This window comes from Chiroxiphia lanceolata, chromosome 18 (genome assembly GCF_009829145.1).
Source record: "Chiroxiphia lanceolata isolate bChiLan1 chromosome 18, bChiLan1.pri, whole genome shotgun sequence".
Lineage (NCBI taxonomy): Eukaryota > Metazoa > Chordata > Aves > Passeriformes > Pipridae > Chiroxiphia > Chiroxiphia lanceolata.
In genome coordinates, this window is record NC_045654.1 from 8,686,423 (window position 1) to 8,704,759 (window position 18,337).

Genomic DNA, 18,337 nt, shown 5'->3' on the forward strand with positions numbered 1-18,337 from the left:
CAGTGAAGAAAATCTCTGGATATCTAAGAGCTGTACTTAAAGGAAATCTTCCTGAATCCCAGGGGTGAAAGCTCCTGTACCAGCAGTTGCCCCATTGTAGAGGCTGGGAGCAGTGGAGCTGCTTCCTCCAATAAGTCCCACTTAGAAAGCATTAATTCACACCACAGTGGGACTTTCTTTCTGATTTGCTATAAGGAACAGTCTTTTACCTCCTTAAAAAGAGGTTTTACAAGGATTGTTCCACCTTAACATGGATGATCACAACTTAAAATTATAAGTGGTGTTTGTTTATATGTAATCAAAGATATATATTCTGTATAATCAAATATGCATAAAGAGTATGTATGTGATATAAAACTACTTGATCTAATTAAAATCTCCTTCTTATTTCTAACTCTCAGCCGTCACATATTGTTGGCAGCTCAGAGGGAGAGGAAAGTTAACGCGTGTAAAACTGACTCTGAATGGAATTTTTTTAGGAAATAGAGCTACAGCTCAAGTGGAATTTCTGAAGTCTGATATAATCATGCTTCAGCCTTTCAAAGTCCCTTTTCCAAAAAAAATATGATTGCAGTATAGTGTAGATGAGAGACACCAGCTGTTCCATTAATACTTTTGGGCTCCTAATGCGGAATTCTTTGTGAAGCCAGACCGTGCATGTGAAAAGAAGTTGATTTATACTCTCATCTCCTTACTTTGCTTTTTGGAAGGTACTTCCAGTGCCAGCCCAAGTATGGATTGTTTGCCCCAGTGCACAAGGTGACCAAGATCGGGTTCCCCTCGACCACCCCGGCCAAGGCCAAGGCCGCCGTGCGGAAGGTGCTGCCGACGCCCACGGCCCTGAAGCGCAGCCCCAGCGCCTCCTCCCTCAGCTCCCTCAGCTCCGTGGCCTCTTCCGTAAGCAGCAAGCCCAGCCGTACAGGACTAGTAAGCTCCTTTTTCTGTTGCATGCTCCCCATTCCCTCAGGAATCCACAGGAATGCGCAGGAATCCGCAGGAATCCACGTGCCCGTGGTCGGCGTTGAGACTAGAGCAGAGCACGGCACCGGTTAATTGTGCTGGTTCCGCTCAAAGCATGCACGAGGGAAGGAAATCTTAGCTAGCCCTGGAGATTTGAATGTTTAATACATGTATAAAACATTTTGAATATTTAATTCAGGCTAACGGAGTGACTGCGATAAGAAAGGGGCTTATGGTACCACCAAACCGGTCTCTGGCTGGAATCTCCATCAATTGTTCATTTTCACTGCCTCTCTCATAAGAGGTTTGTGTTTGAGCTAAAGCTTCCATGGATCTCACTTGTTTTATTCAGCAGGAAGCTTCAGATTGTCTGAAATGCTCCAAATTTTCTTTGTAAAGAAAGAAAATTTCTTTGCAAAAGAGGTTGAAAGAGATGAGTCAGCTGAGAAATCCAGAAGTAGCAATTGCCAGGTCCTTGCTGACAAAAAGCCTCTTTCTTTTCTTTTTAGATTTGGTTTTAATCTGTGAATTCATAAAGACTAAATGTTGCCAAGTGCAGTGGCTCAGGTGAATTCTAACAGTACTAATTCCACCTAATACACTTACTATGGATTCTTTTAAAGTTGTTCTGTTACATAAATGTTCTAATCTTGGGTTGCAGCAGGAAGACGGAAATCTGGGAAAGCTGAATTTTGGGAAGTCTCTTTTAAGGCAACGAAAAGCGTAGAAATAGTTGGGGTTTTCCATGGTCACCCTAGATTTTTTCTTCTTTTTTTTTAAGCCAAAGACCATAACTGCATCTAATTAGCAGGAGGTGACTCCCAGTGGTGTGGAACTGGTTCTCTGGGACGGTGTCCCACTGACCGGCAGGTGCAGAGGTGACCTACCCTGGTCCTGCAGGACTGAAGCAGATTACAGAGGTCAGCAGCTGGTCAGGGCACTGGGGTTAATACCTGACCACAAAAAGGATTTTTATTTGGCACAAACACCAGGACTTCATTACCTAATCCAGTGTGGAAGTTGCACTTGCAGCTGCAGAGTGCCCTCTAGTTTGGGATCACTGCACTGACACATGGAGCTACCTCAATCCATGAGGAAAAGCATAAATATGGACTTCAGTGTTTTATTCCACAAGCTGTGATCCTCTAAGTTAAACCTTGTAAAGGTCTCAAATATATTTGCTTATTTTGCCTCTGTTGTGCTCCAGGGATTTTGCATGATTTGGGCCATAAAGCACAAAGCTGCTGTAATCCATTACTTCTGGAATTAAAATCCCGTCTTTCTTCCAGCTCTTTCTCTCAGGCAGCACGAACATTTGGTGGCCATTCAAGTTAAAAGGATTGTCTGAATAATTTGGAGACTTTTTCTTTAAAAGTTAAGCTGCTGAGGAAACAAGATTTCCTGAAATCAGTTCTGACACAGCAGACTTCTTGTGCATCGGTTTTTAGGAAAACTAAAACTTCCCTGAAAATTGCTGGACTCTCACAGAGTCTGCTCAGCTATTCAGGGCTCTTGCTGTTTTTCCTGTGTCAGACAAGCAACTGTCAGGTCATTTAATGTTAAACTGGGGAAAATAAAGTCATTTAGATGGAAAAGGAGAAGGTACAGCAGGTCACAGGAAGCATTTGCTTTACTAACCCCGTGTTTGGAGAGTCTGGAGATATCCCAGTTTCCTTTCCCTGGATGCAGAGTGGTTTGTTAATGGATTTCCTTTGTGAAGTTGACAGAAACCTCTTCCCGGTACGCCCGGAAAATCTCGGGAACCACGGCCCTGCAGGAGGCCCTGAAGGAGAAGCAGCAGCACATTGAGCAGCTCCTGGCAGAGAGGGACCTGGAGAGGGCAGAGGTGGCAAAAGCCACGAGTCATGTGGGGGAAATGGAGCAGGAACTGGCCCTGGTTCGGGATGGACACGACCGGGTAAGGGGGTGAGGGCTGCTCCTAAACAGGGAGTACGAGGTGGGGTTCTAAAAGTAAAGTTATCCATTATATCAATATGTATAATAATAATATCCATATAAATCAGTGTGATACCCATATAATAATAACAGCCATATCTATATAATCCATAATGTTCCTCCTTGTTGCTCAGCACGTTCTGGAGATGGAGGCAAAAATGGACCAGCTCCGGGCCATGGTGGAGGCAGCTGACAGGGAGAAGGTGGAGCTCCTCAATCAGCTCGAGGAAGAGAAAAGGTACCCAAAAATGTCTTCAGGAATTAATTCTGTTAAATCAGACTTTGCATTGGTGACTTTCAAATATGAAACAAATTTTGAACGATGGGCAATTAATGTGTAAAATCATATTGCAGTTTGTTAAAATTAATGAAGAAAAAAACCACCCTCCAATTTGGAGAGGGGAAGCCAAAGAGAATGGATTTGCTCAGAGGCTGTAAAACTGTTGTTTATAACTGATTTTTATCCAACTCAATACTTGCACTATTGTTTTCTACTATATTTTATTCCTCCTCATATGAAATTGATGGATTGTACCTGATCTTTTTGAAACACTTTTCTTCCACTTCCAAATGAAAATGTCGATCATCCCATTCCCTGACAGTTCTGGATTAGGAATTTACATTTAAATCTCTTGTGAATAATTCATTACTGTTAGTCATGTCTGTATAGGGTCTGTCTCTTGCAGGAAAATCATCAAAGCCATTAATTCTAATGCCTTTTCTAATTCCCTTTCATAACCATTAGAGGAAAGAACTGAGATTACCAAATAGGTGAGGTGGGGCTGGGAAAGGAAATAGTCTGATAAATTGTTGGGTCAAGGTTAGGTGAGGAAATTGTGATGAATTGATTTAGTGGGTTTAGAATACTTTTGAAGAGTAAAGTCTGTGTAGAAACCCAGTGTGAATGTGATTCCCTGGAGCCAGTCGGTGTTGGCCTCTCTGAGGGGCCTAAAACCAGAGGTCACAGCTGGAAAATGCAGTGGTAAAAAGGGCAATTCCTTTACAATTTTCCTGCTGCCTTTTCTTGGAACCCAATAGAACAGAATTTTTAAAACAAGCAGTAGAGTTTGGTCTGGAATTATTTGTATATTCTCCCAACCCCTTCAGGCTTATTCACTCTGTGTTATGTGTTTGGATCAGTCTCAGCAGTGACCCAAAGTCAGTCTTTAATCCCCTGTTTCCCAAAGCACTGGTGAGACCCACTCCCAGTCCTAAATCCTTATTCTTTTATTTTAGACTCCCATCACTTGTAACTCTGTTTGCAGCAGTGATTTCTGTATCTGTCAGCCAAGCTGTGTGTGTAATTCCAAGGAAAGGAGACAGCCTTGTCTCTTCCCTTGCAGCATCTTAGTGATGGAAGATCAAGGGGAAAAGGAGGAGATCTGGCCCCTTGTTCATTGGGATATACCAGAGTTGGGGAGGGAAGCAATAACTTCTTAAAAATTTGATTTTAAGTCAAATTTTGGCTTCTCTCCTCCCTGATCCCATTCTAAGACTCCTGTGTGGGCAAGGCAAGGCTTGTGCTCCCCTTCTGCATCTTGCAGTTCATCCTGACCCCCACCATATTCCTCTGTCCTGGAGACTGGACTCAATGTGCCCAGCACACATCCAGGCCTATGGATATTTTGGATGTCTCCTAAATTTCTGCCTGTTTCTTTGAGGAATGGTAGAATATATCAAATGTGAGATCAGACTGTTCATTTCGGTCACTCTCTCTAGGACATGCAGGAGGGTCAAAGGATGAGGGAATCAATGATGACTTAAAGGGTGAAAGAATGAGAGAATCAGTGATGACTTAAAGGTTTCCTTTTTAATTCATCAGAAAATACAACAGAATACACTTTACAGGGTTGCAGGAAGGCCTGTGCCTCCCTTTGTCAGTGATTGTTTAAAGGGAGCCCTTTTCCTTCCCTCTGATACTCCCTGGGAGAGATTTCTCCTTCGTGTTTCGAGCACTTTGCTGGGGTGATGTCCCTGTAGTTCTGATTTCCACTGAAGTGAGTTTGAAAGCATTTTTCTTCCAAAGTTACCTGAATTTTAATGAGTTGTCCCCACAGGAAAGTCGAAGACCTTCAGTTCCGTGTGGAAGAAGAATCCATTACCAAAGGAGACCTCGAGGTAAAACATCTCCAGCTTTGTAAACAGAATATTTAGGAGGGCACAGAAATGCATTTAATTTGGGTTAAGAGCACTTTTCTCTGGAAGAGAAAGGTGGGAATGATTAAAAAATGCAATACCCACTTCTGCAGTCCCTGAGTAAACTAATTGTCCTGAAACTGCAGGATTGCACCCCAAATTCCATGCATTTCTGCAATGGCTGTGCAGTGGAATGGCTGTAGTTGTTCGGAGTAAGTAAATTAATTCATAGAAAGTTCTACCTTTTGGTATTAAACCAAAACAAACAAAAAATCATTTCGAAGTTATGAAATTGCAAGTTAATATTTAAGCCTTTGAAAATGAATATTGAAGACTAGTCCTGTTTGATCAAATTTTTGAGTAATCCCTGTGCTTCCCTTAGGGATTGATGAGGAGTGTTTTATCCTGACAGTGTTGCCCATAAATGTAAACAGCAATGCATGTGTGCAGCTTTTATCCTTCTCCTGTTTGTATAATTATAATGTTGGGCTAAACACAGTGTGTTATTACACAGTCAGAAGAGAAAACATTTAGTAAAGGATTGCTATCAGATATTTGAACACTGCCAATTTTTATCCTAAAATTCAAATTAAAAAGCAGAATACTTTTTAGTTGTTCTGTTGTTGTCTAATTAGAAAAATACTAGACCTTCTTGCACAGCATAAAATACAAATGTAATTAATTTATGTTACTGTAAAACATTTATGATTTAAGTGAAACCTTATGAAAATTATTCATTTCATATAACATTTCTTTTATTTTAGTCTTCCATTCATTTTAAGATACCTATCTAGACTCTTCATAGAATGCTCCTTTTATTGTTTAGTCCGTGGAAATATTTGAGTTTTTTATTTTCTGTTAAATCAATCGATAGTTGTGACAAACCATCTTAAAGCCTCTGGTTTGTCAAGATGCATAACTTGGAGTTTAAACTGAATTCAGGCTGATGAAATGTGTCCTGTTGCTTGTGTTGGAATGGTAGTGCTGAGTCTGCAGGTGAAACATTTCTGTTTGTTTGTTTTTAATTTTACTGATAGCGAAAGAGGCAGATTTCGGAAGACCCTGACAATGTAAGAGGGCACTTCAATGTGCAGAGACATCCCATGTTAACAGATTGTGTGCAGAAAATGCTTCTACTGATTCACTAACTGCATAATCTGTTATTGAAACCTCGACTCTGGTATTTGTGTGCATGTTGCTTTCAGAGCAATTCTGGCATTTATTGGAAGGAATGTGTGTAGTGACTAAATCCCCATTAACTGAGACAGGGTGAATGTGGCATTGGATTCTTTAGGGTCCAAAGCTCTGCAACCCACTGGAGAGTGTAGGGGCATCACTGACCAGGATCCTGAAATAGCCTTCATTTAACTGTAGGATTTCAGCTGTTTTCTTCACAAGCCCTGCCTGTTTTCCTCTGAGCTCCTGCTGCTGTTCACTAGATGTAAAGTGCAAGTAGCTAATTAATGTTTCTGTGCCCACCTCCCCTTACTTGTTTCCCTTTTTGGTATGAAATGCCAAAGGGGAGAGATGATAAAAACCATCTGAACAATTAGTGTGCAAAGCTGCCTGATTTTACTGTAGCTTCTCTTGAATTATGTGGGAAAATTATGTTGCTTGATAGCAGAAATGGCCTTGCAAGCCCTGAGCAGCCCCCTTGCTTCCATAGCTCAGAAGAGAGGAGTTTTAAAGGAAAATTTATCCCAGGCTGCCTCCTCTGCTGCATCCCCAGCCAAGATAGGAAGTTCTCAAGGCTGAAGCTGGTTTCCTGTGCATTCTTAGTGTTCTCAGTCTCCACTCAGGCTGATGATGTGTTAGAATAACTCGGCATGTGCCCTCCCTTTCTCTTCATGCACTCCTGGTTTAATCCTCTCTTTACTCCTGATTTCCCTATTCTGATTTTTCCATCAAAAATGGACATCTTTGCTCTCCAAAGGAGAGAAGTGGGTGATCACTTGGTTTTTAGGCTGATCCTTCAGGATCTCAGTGGTGTTCTGGGACTGTTATCCCAGCACAGAGGGACTGGAGGGGTCTTGCCCCATCCTGGAACTGATCATCAGCATTTATGGCTTCAGCACAATTTCACACTTTGGAGAAATAACAGTGAGGTTTATTCTGAAATGAAAGAGCAGCCACAAGTGCTGCAAAGAGCTGATGTCCAGTCTCTGAAGTTTGGGTGGAATTCTTTAAGGTTCCAGGCAGAGAAAAGCTCGTCCCATTCCCACATCACTGATTCAGCTGCAAAACTTTGGAGAAGGGGAAGATGCTTCCTTTACTTTCATTGTCTAGGGTTTTGTTTCCAGTTTTTCTTTGCCATCAAAGTTAAGGTTTACAATCAAATTCTTCTCTTTCTGCTCTTCTCAGTTCACTGTGCTCTGGGTTTCCTCAAGGAGAGCCATTATCACTGGGAATTTCTCTCTACATAATGATCATTTTGAGTGATTCAAAATTCTGTAGTGATTTTTACCTCAAGAAAATGGCACCTGTCTCTTGGAAATCAGACTTGATTAAAGGATAATCTGTCATGCTCTAAATGGGGAAAAAGGTTTCTAGCAAAGATCTCCAGAGTATTATTTTTTTTAATCTTTCATTTCCATTTTTGTAGGATTTTAACTTGTTTCCGTTTGTAAGAGACGAGACTTGAACCCAGTAATCAGTAATGGTGTATCTGATCTTTGCAGTAGTAAAACACTGTCTTTAAAATTACTGATCAAAGTGTTTGGGTTTTATGTAGCATAGAAAAACATATTTTTCAAAGGCATTTGGGGAGAATTCTGCAACTATCAGGTTTGGGATTTCTTGGTTTTTAGTAGATCCTCTGAGTTAGAGCAAGGAAGGTATGAATTTCCAATTTTTAAAATAGATTACTTTTCATACTTACAATTTTGCTGTGGATCAGAACTAATCACCTGTGTCACAGAAAAAAACTGAATGTAGCCACTTAAAAAACAGTTATTTCCCTTAGAACACTTAATTCCATTTTCAAAGCCTGTGGGCAGCAGAAGGAGTAATCTCTGTTCTCATGGAGCATTTCCCCCCATATCCACTGAAGATCTTCCAGTGAGAGAGAAACAGACTTTCATAAAATAGTCAAATCTAAGAAGCAGCTTTTAGTGTTTGTGAATTTTATGTCTTCAAGTAACCAAGTAACTCCACAGTAACACAGCCAACTGTTTCCAGCTGGGAAAAAAAAGGTTTAAAGAATTAACTCCCCGGGTGTCTGCATGCTTTGGGAAGGAAGATAACCTGCTGCTGTCAGAAGGAGTTCTGTGTTTGGAGAACAGGCCTGGAGCAAAATGAGAAGCTCATCCCATTCCACTTGCTCTGCAGGGACCACAGAAGGTCCTTGGCTGCTGTGCCTGGTTTGGAGGCAGCACTGCTCAGCTTTTCACTCCAATCCCACAGTTCTGCAGGGTTTGGGTATCATTGCAAAGGTGGGAGAAGCAGCAGGTCCTGCCACTGTGCACACACAGCTGCCCTTGGATTCCTGAATGAATTCTGGTGGGATTCATCCAATCCAGTGCTCAGTGTTCAGGTTCCAGGGCTCTCCTCCGTCCATTCTAGTTCATAGTTTTGAACTGTGTTACTTGTTCTGCAGGGAATTAACTGGGCAGTCCAACTGTGTAGAGAGAATTTTCGTCAGCACTGGTGAATGCAACTTCTTTGGTTAATAAACACTTTTTCAGCTTTACTCAGTCTTCTGAAAATCCACCTTGTTCCCACTGTGGCTAAGCCTGGAAAGCTGCTCTTTTTTTGGAAAAGACCCCATGAAGCATCAATAGGTTTTTCCAATCCTTTTCATTTGGATTTTTTACTAAATTTAAATAAGGGGCCTGTCAAGACTGATACAGTACTTGAATCTCTGCACTTCAGAAATAGGCAGAAATGGGAGCTTCTTACCTCTTTCTATTTCTCTTTCCTTTTTTCTCCTCCCCGCTTCAGAGCTGCAGATCAGCTTTGAACTCCCTGCTGGACTTTACCGGCACCTCCCAAATTTCAAGCTCCCTCGCAGGCCTCTGGCAGTACCTGGATATCAAACCAGAATATCCAATATTCTGTGTTCTTGCTAACAATTCCACCTGTTTGTAAGCAAAAGGCAGGAGGTACTTGCTCACTTAGTTTCATCTGTGTCCTGCTCCTCTTTAGGAACCTCTTAGAATTCCAAAGATCTTATTTTCTTTTTCCTTACTTCCCCATCTTGTTCGATATATTTAGACTTCTGTGACTGCAGGGCAACCAGGCTGATACTTCCTTATCTGCTTTTGGGGAATCTTGTTACTTAAACAAGTACTTGTTACTTTTCCTTCCTGGAAGAGGAGAGGGAAAAACCAGGAGGGTTTTGGAGTTGTAGATAACCCCTCTCTTTCTATTCAAAGAATTCAAACCATAGTGGCAAATGAACCTTCATGTTCTAAGGTCTTGGCTAAAAGCAGTTTTATGGCTGGGACTTGAGAGACAGCTACTATAAAAAAACCAGAAAGTTAAAGTTTGGATTTGTCACATGAGCCTCAGTGTGGAATTTTGTCCCCTGGTTAATCAATAAATTATTTATAAAATAAACCCAGCACATTAAAAGGGATGACAGGGAAAGGGACTGACCATCCTGTTAGAACAGGCAGAGATATATATGCACATATATATATATATATATTTATTACATAACTACTCTAATTTGTGCCAAAAACCTCATGTACTGATAAATAACTCCTACTCAGCTGCATGAAACCTTTTTGTTCCCGTTCCTCCGTTTGCCGTTTATTTCCGTTTGACTCATTTATTCATTTATTTATTTTGCCATGTCAGTCCATCCACCCCTTCAGCCCATGTTCCTCATCCATAGCATTTCCCTGTCCATTTTCTCCACCGCATCCTCTCTGCTCATCACTGGTAGAGGCCTCTGGCAGCACGACCTGCATGTGGCTCCCTCCTCTCGTGCTGGCATGTGATGGTGGCACCGTTGTGTCTCTTCCTCTCCCTTTTCACTAACAGACGCAGACCAAACTGGAGCATGCCCGCATTAAGGAGCTTGAACAGAGCCTGCTCTTTGAAAAGACCAAAGCTGACAAACTCCAGAGGGAGTTAGAAGACACTAGGGTAATGGATTTCACTCTTTGGATAACGACACTGCTTTGTGTGGGGGAGATTCCTGGTGACACGTCTTGGGTGTAACACGGGCTCAGACAGGTCCCTGCTCCTGCCATAGAGGTGGAACACTTCAAAAATTAGCTTTATTTTGGTGGTGTGTGTATGTGTGTGCCTGTACACGTGTCCTCTCTCCTGGAGGAATTCAGGTAAGATGCCTTCCAACTGCAAAATCCATACTCAGTTCCAAATGTAGCACAATGGGACCATGAATTGACATAAAAGTAGCAAAGTGGGACCATGAACTGACATAAAGGAACATTCACTGGTTCATTTTAAGATGTAGCAAAGTTCATGAAACCCCCAAAGATTGAATATCTTTTAACACAAACTTAGTATTTGGGGCTTGGTTTCTGAGGTGTTCGGTAGTTGCTGTACTTCTTGCTTTGCCAAATCATGGTTTGCAGGGGCTTTTTAACTCTTTTTTACCACCAATGACATAATCTTTTAATGGATATCCCAGTAGCATTAATAATACTGTTGCCTGCTAAAATATTACTGGATATACTTTATCCCAAGTCAGAAGTTCAGCAGATGTCAATTCTAAAGGAGATATATATATACACACACACACACACATACATATATTCGTGCTCACACATGGGGATTTTCTTGAAGTTGAGGTAGGATGAATAAAAACCCCGGGATGAATAGAAACCCAAGAACATACTCTGAAATAAGTACTTTTAAAGAGCAATTGCAGGTAAGTAATATTTTTTTCAGGATGTTGGTATAATAAGGAGGTTGAAACAGTAACTTTCTAATTAGAATTAATTGTGGGAGCTTTGCTGTGGCACAAAGTGCTTCAACAGCCAGCGGAAAGCTCGGATAGTGAGGACACTTTTTCAGGGACAATTAAGTGGATGTGGAAGGAATTTCAGAGGATTTATGGGCTGGAAATGTGTTTGTAATTTTCTCTGACATCTCAGAGCTGGGATGAGATTAATTTGGAGGCCTTATTTCAACAAGTAAAGACCTCGAGCTTCTCTGTTCTTTCCCAGTCTGCTTAAAATGGTTCTGAGAAACACTTTGTTAACCATTGCTAATATACATCAGTGCAGTTTGTAAGTTGTTCAGCAAGTTGTTATTTCTAGTTGACTTCAGAAAAATGGATTTAACTAAATTCCACCCTTGGAGAGAATATAATATGGATTTAATACAAACTTGTGGACATTTTTCCTTTTTTTTAAAGCGATTTGCAACACTCAGTGGATTCTTTTCAGCGAGGCCTGAGTGTCTTTGTGTTAAATGTATCTTTGATAATTCTTTCTTCTTTTCTTAAAACACTCTTGATCACAGGTGGCCACAGTGTCAGAAAAGTCTCGTATCATGGAGCTGGAGAGGGATCTGGCCCTGAGGGTGAAGGAAGTGGCTGAGCTCCGAGGGAGGTTGGATTCCAGTAAACACGTGGATGACGTGGACACTTCTCTGTCCTTGTTACAAGAAATCAGTTCTTTGCAAGAAAAAATGGCAGCAGTTGGCAAAGAACATCAGAGTGAGGTGAACTCCCTGCGGGAGAAGTTTGGGATCAGTGAGGAAGCCCTACAGAAAGAGATCAAATCCCTTTCGGCTTCAAACGAGAGAATGGCAAAAGAAAATGAATCCTTGAAATCCAAGCTGGATCACGCCAACAAGGAGAATTCCGAGGTGATAGAGCTGTGGAAATCCAAGCTGGAATCTGCAATTGCCTCCCATCAGCAAGCCATGGAAGAACTGAAAGTGTCCTTCAGCAAAGGGGTGGGGGCTCAGACAGCGGAGTTTGCGGAGCTGAAGACTCAGATTGAGAAGATGAAGTTGGACCATGAGAGTGAAATGTCCAGTTTCAAAGTGAAGCAGGAGAATGAAAGATCTCAGCATTTGAAGGAGGTCGAGTCACTGAAAGCAAAACTCTTGGCAGTCACGGAGGAGAAAGAGCAAAGCCTGGAAAGCCTGAAGACCAAACTGGAAAGTGTGGAAGATCAGCATCTTGTAGAAATGGAAGACACTTTAAACAAATTACAGGAAGCTGAGATAAAGGTAAAGGAGCTAGAGGTACTGCAAGTCAAGTACAATGAACAAACCAAAGTTATTGATAGTCTTACACCACAGATCAAAGCTGCTGAAGAAAAGCTTTTGGACCTTGCTGCACTTCAGAAAGCCAATTCTGAAGGTAAATTGGAAATCGAGAAACTTAGCAAGCAGCTTGAGGCAGCTGAGAAACAAATTCAGACTTTAGAGACTGAAAAGGTTGATGGAATTAGCCAGGTTTGTATCAACATCCATCCTTTTCTTTTGCTTTTGCTTTTATTTGACATCTGTACTGTTTTAACCTGCAAATACATCACAGGAAAAAGGAGTTTTACTGATTGTGTGTCTTGGTACCATCTGAGGAGGTTTAGAGGGAGCGTTGACTGGGTCGGGTCTCAGCAGGTTTTTAGTGCTCCATCTGCAGCAATAAGCAACAGGAAAAGATTCCTCCTGCGCTTTCTTGCTGCAGGCTAAAAAGCTGAAAGCTTCCTGTTATGGAAAAGTTACTTTGTTGGCTTATCTGGGAGGAGATCCCACACATCCTGAGGCTTTAACTTTGGTGACATTCAGACAAAGTGACTGGGGGCTCAGTGGGGAATGTTCCCTTCACTGCCTCGCCCCTCATCTGACAAGGTGGTGGAAGAGGTTGTTAAAAACAAAAGGAAGCAAAAAAGATCCTGGTGGAGCTTTTCCTCAAGCCCAGGGTCTGCAGGGATGTTGTTGGCCCTGGTTCACAGCATTTTTGAGCCCCAGGCTGCAGTGGGATACATCTGACCAAGGTTTTCCTCGGGTTTGGATGAAATATCTCTTTGAAGCTGAGGCATTCAGTGCCTGGAAGTTGTCCCACCACTGGAGCCAGGGATAAAAGTGCTGAGACACCATTTAATTTTTGGGGTTTCCCCTCAATCTGTGCGTGACCAGACAAGCTGGAGCTCTAATTGTGAGAGTAGTGGGAAAGTGACTGGGAAGAGCTTTCCTAAACCCTTCCCAGATGGTTCCAAGATGCTAAATTTCTACCTCTTTTTGAGGTCACACTGGGTTTGTGCACCACCTCGGTGGTCAGAACCCTTGGAAAAATTCCATCCTGCTGTGTGGATTGATCTGAAGCCCAAATTAATCAGTTTAAGAAAATTAAAACAATAAAAAACCCAAACTACTGATTGAATTGATGCTGTAAGTTTGGTTTGAAACTTTGAATGTACTCAAAAGCATCTGACATTAAATCTCTTCACCATTGATTCCAAAAAACTACATTTTAATGATTTCAAATCTCTTCCAAGATGCAATTAGTGCTGTGATGTTTCTGTCATCAGTGGAAATCAGCTCCACTCAGTTAACACATCACATTTTTTTTCAGTTCTTTTTTTAATTTTTCATCTTAAAGTGATTTTAATATTATAGTTTTTTCTTTCAGATTCACCTCTTAATTTTCCTGATTTTTCACTCATGTTTGTCATTTTATTTTACTCCATTTCATCCCCTTTGTTAGGCCAGTAATCTGGCCACAGAACTGCAGGGCAAAGAGCAAAAGCTTCTTGACCTTGAGAAAAACTTGAGTGCAGTAAATCAAGTTAAAGATTCTTTGGAAAAGGAACTTCAAGTTTTGGTGAGTAAAACCCCAAAATTTCGACTTTACTCTTTGGATTTTGGGTTTTCATGGTGAGAGTGTCATTGAAATCTGTGGATGAGTTCTGAGCAGAGTCTTTCCAAGCTGTTTTACTCAGGGAAAGAAGGCAAGGAAGTGGTTCATGGATAATGGGAGCTGAAAAGAGTATTTCACCTGAGTCCTGTGTTAGCAGGTGTTTTGTGTAAATAAAACTCACCAGTTTATGGATTGCAGAATTAAAGTAAAATTAAACTAAATCAAAAGCAGCCTGGAGTTTTGGACTGCTCATTAAGGAACACATGGCCCTTAATTATAAGTATTTTAGTAATTGTTACACACTTCTTACAAATGTTTTTTTCAGACATTTTTCATCTGATTTCTTATTTTGTAAATTTAACTAAATTTCCAAATATTCTTTACCTGGGGAGGGGGTGTTCCTGAAGAACTACACTGAAGTAGTAACAAAAAAATGGGCTTTTTGTTTTTACTTTCCATGGCCAATAGCAAATATTCAAAGTTGGTGGAAGAGCCTCACTTGTCTTCCTCAATATCCCCCTTTTTCTTCACTGTCTGTCGTCAATGCTTGCTGGAAAACACTGGTGGGAGATGGATCACAGATGTCACTGTGCAGCCTGTGAGCAGCAAGGATAGAGACCCCAAAATCAGGTTTCCTACTCTAGAGAAGTTATTTGAATGTTGAGGGGCTTCCTTGCAATATAAAGATCTTGCTTTATGTTGCTGAACAATCTGTGCTGAACTGTAATTCAGAAACCTCAGGTCTATATATGATGGGAGCAAACACTGTTCCATTTTGTACTTGAAAAATACCTAAAATAAAGTCAGTGGTTGAGTTGTACTGTCATCACCAAACCTCACATTGGGTTTTTATCCATTTTCCAGAAAGAAAAGTTTACTAGTGCAGCTGATGAAGCGCAAAATGTTCAACAGGCTATGCAAGGTACGTGCTGCTGAAGTGAACAGAGCTGAAAAGCTGCAGGAATTACATGCAAAATAAAGAGGTTTTTAAATGCCTTCAGATTTACCCCTGGTGGCCCAGCACTGTCAGTGGCTGTGGAAAGGCCAGGGTTACTTGCAGCCTCTGAAGAGTAACAGTCCTGGCAAGCAGGTGGAATTGTCTGCATCTAAGTAGTTATTTACTAACTTTTGTTTTCAAAATCTTCCTTGCCTAGAAACAGTGACAAAACTGAACCAAAAAGAAGAGCAGTTTGCACTCATGTCTTCAGAACTGGAACAGCTCAAGTCTGGTTTGACTGGTAAGGAAGGATAAAATGGACTGTTTTGAAGATTGCAGCAGCTTTGTGCTTTCCTGTGCCTCCTGTAGTCGATAAAATGCTTCCCCCAGTGCCTGTGCCTTCAAAGGAAGGGCTTTCTTGTGGGCAGAAAGCAGCTGTTGTGGGTTGTGAGCAGTGACCCAGCAGTGATGATAATGCTCAGGAGATGGTGCAGTAAGGCCCAGGATTTGCTGCCTGGGTGTGTTTAAATCAGTACTATAATTCTTGTTTGACATTGCAACAAATCCCCCTGTGGGGATGGTCAGACCCTGGAAAAAGGCTCAGGGACCAGCCTGGGGGGTTACAAACATGAACAGTTCCTTCTCAGCCTTGTCCATAAGCACTGTGCTCTTTTTGAGGAACCAAACAGCCTGTGTCAGTCTGGGTGTCTCCTTCCCCTCTCCCAGGAAGCCTTGCTGTGTTTTTCTCGATGTCAAACCAGCGTAGAGAGAAGTCAGGCACGCTCTGTGCCCTGAAGCAAACCTTGCACGGCCTTGCTGGGGCTGGAGAAGGGATCCCAGGGGCTGTTGATGGCAGTGCCTGCCCCACACTGAATCATTTTTTTGACTGTAGCTTCGTGTTGCCTTCACTGTTCATCCTGTGCTGCTCTGCTGAGCAGCTGCTGATGCTCTCACTAGAGGGTGTGCAGATCTTCCTCCAGTGCTTCCTTACCCTCTGGCACAGCAGAACCTGTACCCCCCTCTCATGGCCTGATGTGACTCACTTCTGAGACAAAGAGTTCATGACTAGTTGCTCTTTACTGTTCCTGAAAGGTTCTTAACCTTCAGTTCAAAGTTCAAACAGTCATAATTTTAATTTTAAGGGGGAATTTGCAAGGTCTGTACATCAAAATTGCTGTTTATGGTTCTTTACCATAACTACCCTTCCTCTTAAATTTCCCAGCCTAACAACCTTTGTTTTGCCCAGAGATGGAGAGGAAGCTGAAGGAGCGAGAAGAGAGAGAGCAGCAACTGGTGGAAGCTAAAGCCAAACTTGAAAATGATATTGCAGAGATCATGAAGTCCTCAGGGGACAGCTCTGCCCAGCTCACCAAGATGAACGATGAGCTGCGCTCCAAAGAAAGGTATTTCCTGGTATTTCCTCTCTGCCAGAGCTTTATGACATTAATTCCTCACTCCCACACCCTCAGCTCCTCATCTGATTTTTCTGTAAATATCTGAACAAGATGCTCCCCAGTGTCACATTGATATGACAAGTGAACTTATTCCAGCAAACTAAATTAATCAAAACAGGCTCCTGGGAGTGATTTGAAGAGCATCAAACGTTTATAATTCTAAAATTCTTATATAATGTCTTCTCATTTCCCAGAGTAAATGACCTTTTTAGTAACCTAGACTGTTTTGTCACTGTGCTTCAGGATTACTTGATTGCCTGATAAGCTCAGTTTATTTGGATATATAAAAGACTTGGGTCGCATTTTTTCTAGCAAGAGAAAATGTGTTTTTTTCCAAATGGAAATTGTTGTTCTTTACCTTTGGGTTACTCTGGCAGCTGCTCTGCACACGAGTAAGGAGCAAGTACTTGGTCTCCCCTGTGTATATTGAATTTAGCAAAATATTTTCTTTATGTTAAATAATTAAATCTCTTCCTAAGTTCTTGGACAGGATATAGAACTTCAGCATAACTCTGACTCTTTCATCTCTGTGCTTGTGGTGCTGTCAGCAGAAAGTGATGTCCTTTCATTTGGGCTTTCCAGGCAGTTGGAGCAAATACAGCTTGAGCTCACAAAAGCAAATGAAAAGGCTGCTCAACTTGAGAAAAACGTGGAGCAAACAGCCCAGAAAGCTGAGCAGAGTCAGCAGGAAACTCTCCAGATTCACCAAGCAGAACTGAAAAATCTGCAGGATCAATTGACAGACATGGTAAGGACTCTAAAAGCACCAAACTGGGTGTGGGACATCGTCCCACTGCTGCCTGACCTGTACCTGTTTCATCTGCCACCAGAAAAAGCAAATCCGGACCAGCCAAACTCAGTACGAAGATCTTCAGGCAAAGTATGAAAAAGAAAATTCTGAGCTGGTGGCCAAACATGATGCAGAAATCCAGGGGTTCAGGCAGAACCTGCTGAGTGCAGAGGAGGCTCTGAAAAGTGCCCAGAGGAGAAACACTGAGCTGGAAACACAGACCGAGGAGCTGAGGAAGGAGGTGGAACAGGCCAAAGTAGGTGTATTTTGTTACTCTGGGAGTAATTTAAAGTTGAAATCTTTCTGTCTCAGTGAATCCCTGGGGTTTTTTTCTGCTTCGACCTTTCGTAGCAAGATTTTTGCAGTGTTTTCCTTTTTGAACTTTTCCAGGGTAGGTGGATATGGGATGGGGAAGAGAAGCACACAGGGCTAACTGGTTGTTAATTCTCCTCTAAATTACACAAGAATTGATGAAATCCAGTTCTTTGACGTTAACAGTTTATGCTCAGAGATAATGTGGCTCAGCACAGTCACTTGGAGCCAAATGTCATTCTCTGGGTTTTTTTAAATGTTGAATTTTAAGATACACGGTGAGCCATTTCATTTAAGTGCTGCACCCCTGGAATTTCATTCTGTAGTACAGTCTCGTAAGATCTGCATCTATGTAGTCTGTAGCTTGACTTCAGTAATTTTAATTTTTCCTCCTGTTTCTTTGACGTTACTGCTTGCTTTCATCTCTCATCAGTTATTTGCTATAATCTTTGGTTTATGCTTTAGCAAAGTATTTAGTGTATAAATTGACACACAGTATTGACACCACTGCTGTAGGGGTTTGAATTAAGGGGGTATGACAATATATTTTTGAGAGAATCATGAGAATTATCTACAGAAGGTGAAATTGAGAATTGGAATATCTAATATCGATATCAATACAACTCCCTGCATTTTAATTTACTTAGGGTCTCATTAAATAATTCTGTGGCTCTTCTTTCTGAGTAATTTACATTCAGACAATTTGTTGAGAGTAGTTTTGAAAAAGAAGATGAAATCTTGTATGGAGGAACTTTTAAACCATTATATTTATTATTATTATTATTATTATTATTATACCACTGAAAGTTTCTCTTGTGGATGGGAGGTGTTCTGTGATGTACTGGGGGGTCTGTCAGCAGTTGAGTTCACACAGGGACTGTGTGTCAGTGTATACACTTTTAAAACTTGAATTAAAATTGCTCTATTTGCCCTTAAAGCACATTTCTCATTTGTCTGCTTGACTTCATTTTTGTTTTCCCTTCTCCCTGACTTTATTTCTTTAG

General features: G+C 41.5%; 1 protein-coding gene across 15 annotated transcripts in view; it reads left to right on the forward strand.

The window, feature by feature from the left end:
* The window catches only part of CLIP1 (CAP-Gly domain containing linker protein 1), a 61,815-nt gene that overhangs the window by 25,682 nt on the left and 17,796 nt on the right, over positions 1-18,337 (forward strand). For 8 of the 15 annotated variants that reach the window (XM_032705467.1, XM_032705471.1, XM_032705478.1 and 5 more), the window contains exons 5-17: positions 711-927; positions 2,681-2,878; positions 3,051-3,154; positions 4,974-5,034; positions 6,090-6,122; positions 10,039-10,143; positions 11,491-12,435; positions 13,688-13,804; positions 14,705-14,762; positions 14,995-15,078; positions 16,024-16,180; positions 16,814-16,979; positions 17,062-17,277. In XM_032705467.1, coding sequence (XP_032561358.1) covers positions 711-927; positions 2,681-2,878; positions 3,051-3,154; positions 4,974-5,034; positions 6,090-6,122; positions 10,039-10,143; positions 11,491-12,435; positions 13,688-13,804; positions 14,705-14,762; positions 14,995-15,078; positions 16,024-16,180; positions 16,814-16,979; positions 17,062-17,277 — 2,461 coding nt within the window. The remainder of the gene's footprint in view (positions 1-710; positions 928-2,680; positions 2,879-3,050; positions 3,155-4,973; positions 5,035-6,089; positions 6,123-10,038; positions 10,144-11,490; positions 12,436-13,687; positions 13,805-14,704; positions 14,763-14,994; positions 15,079-16,023; positions 16,181-16,813; positions 16,980-17,061; positions 17,278-18,337) is intronic. The other 7 variants (XM_032705474.1, XM_032705480.1, XM_032705475.1 and 4 more) reach the window with 5 other exon arrangements.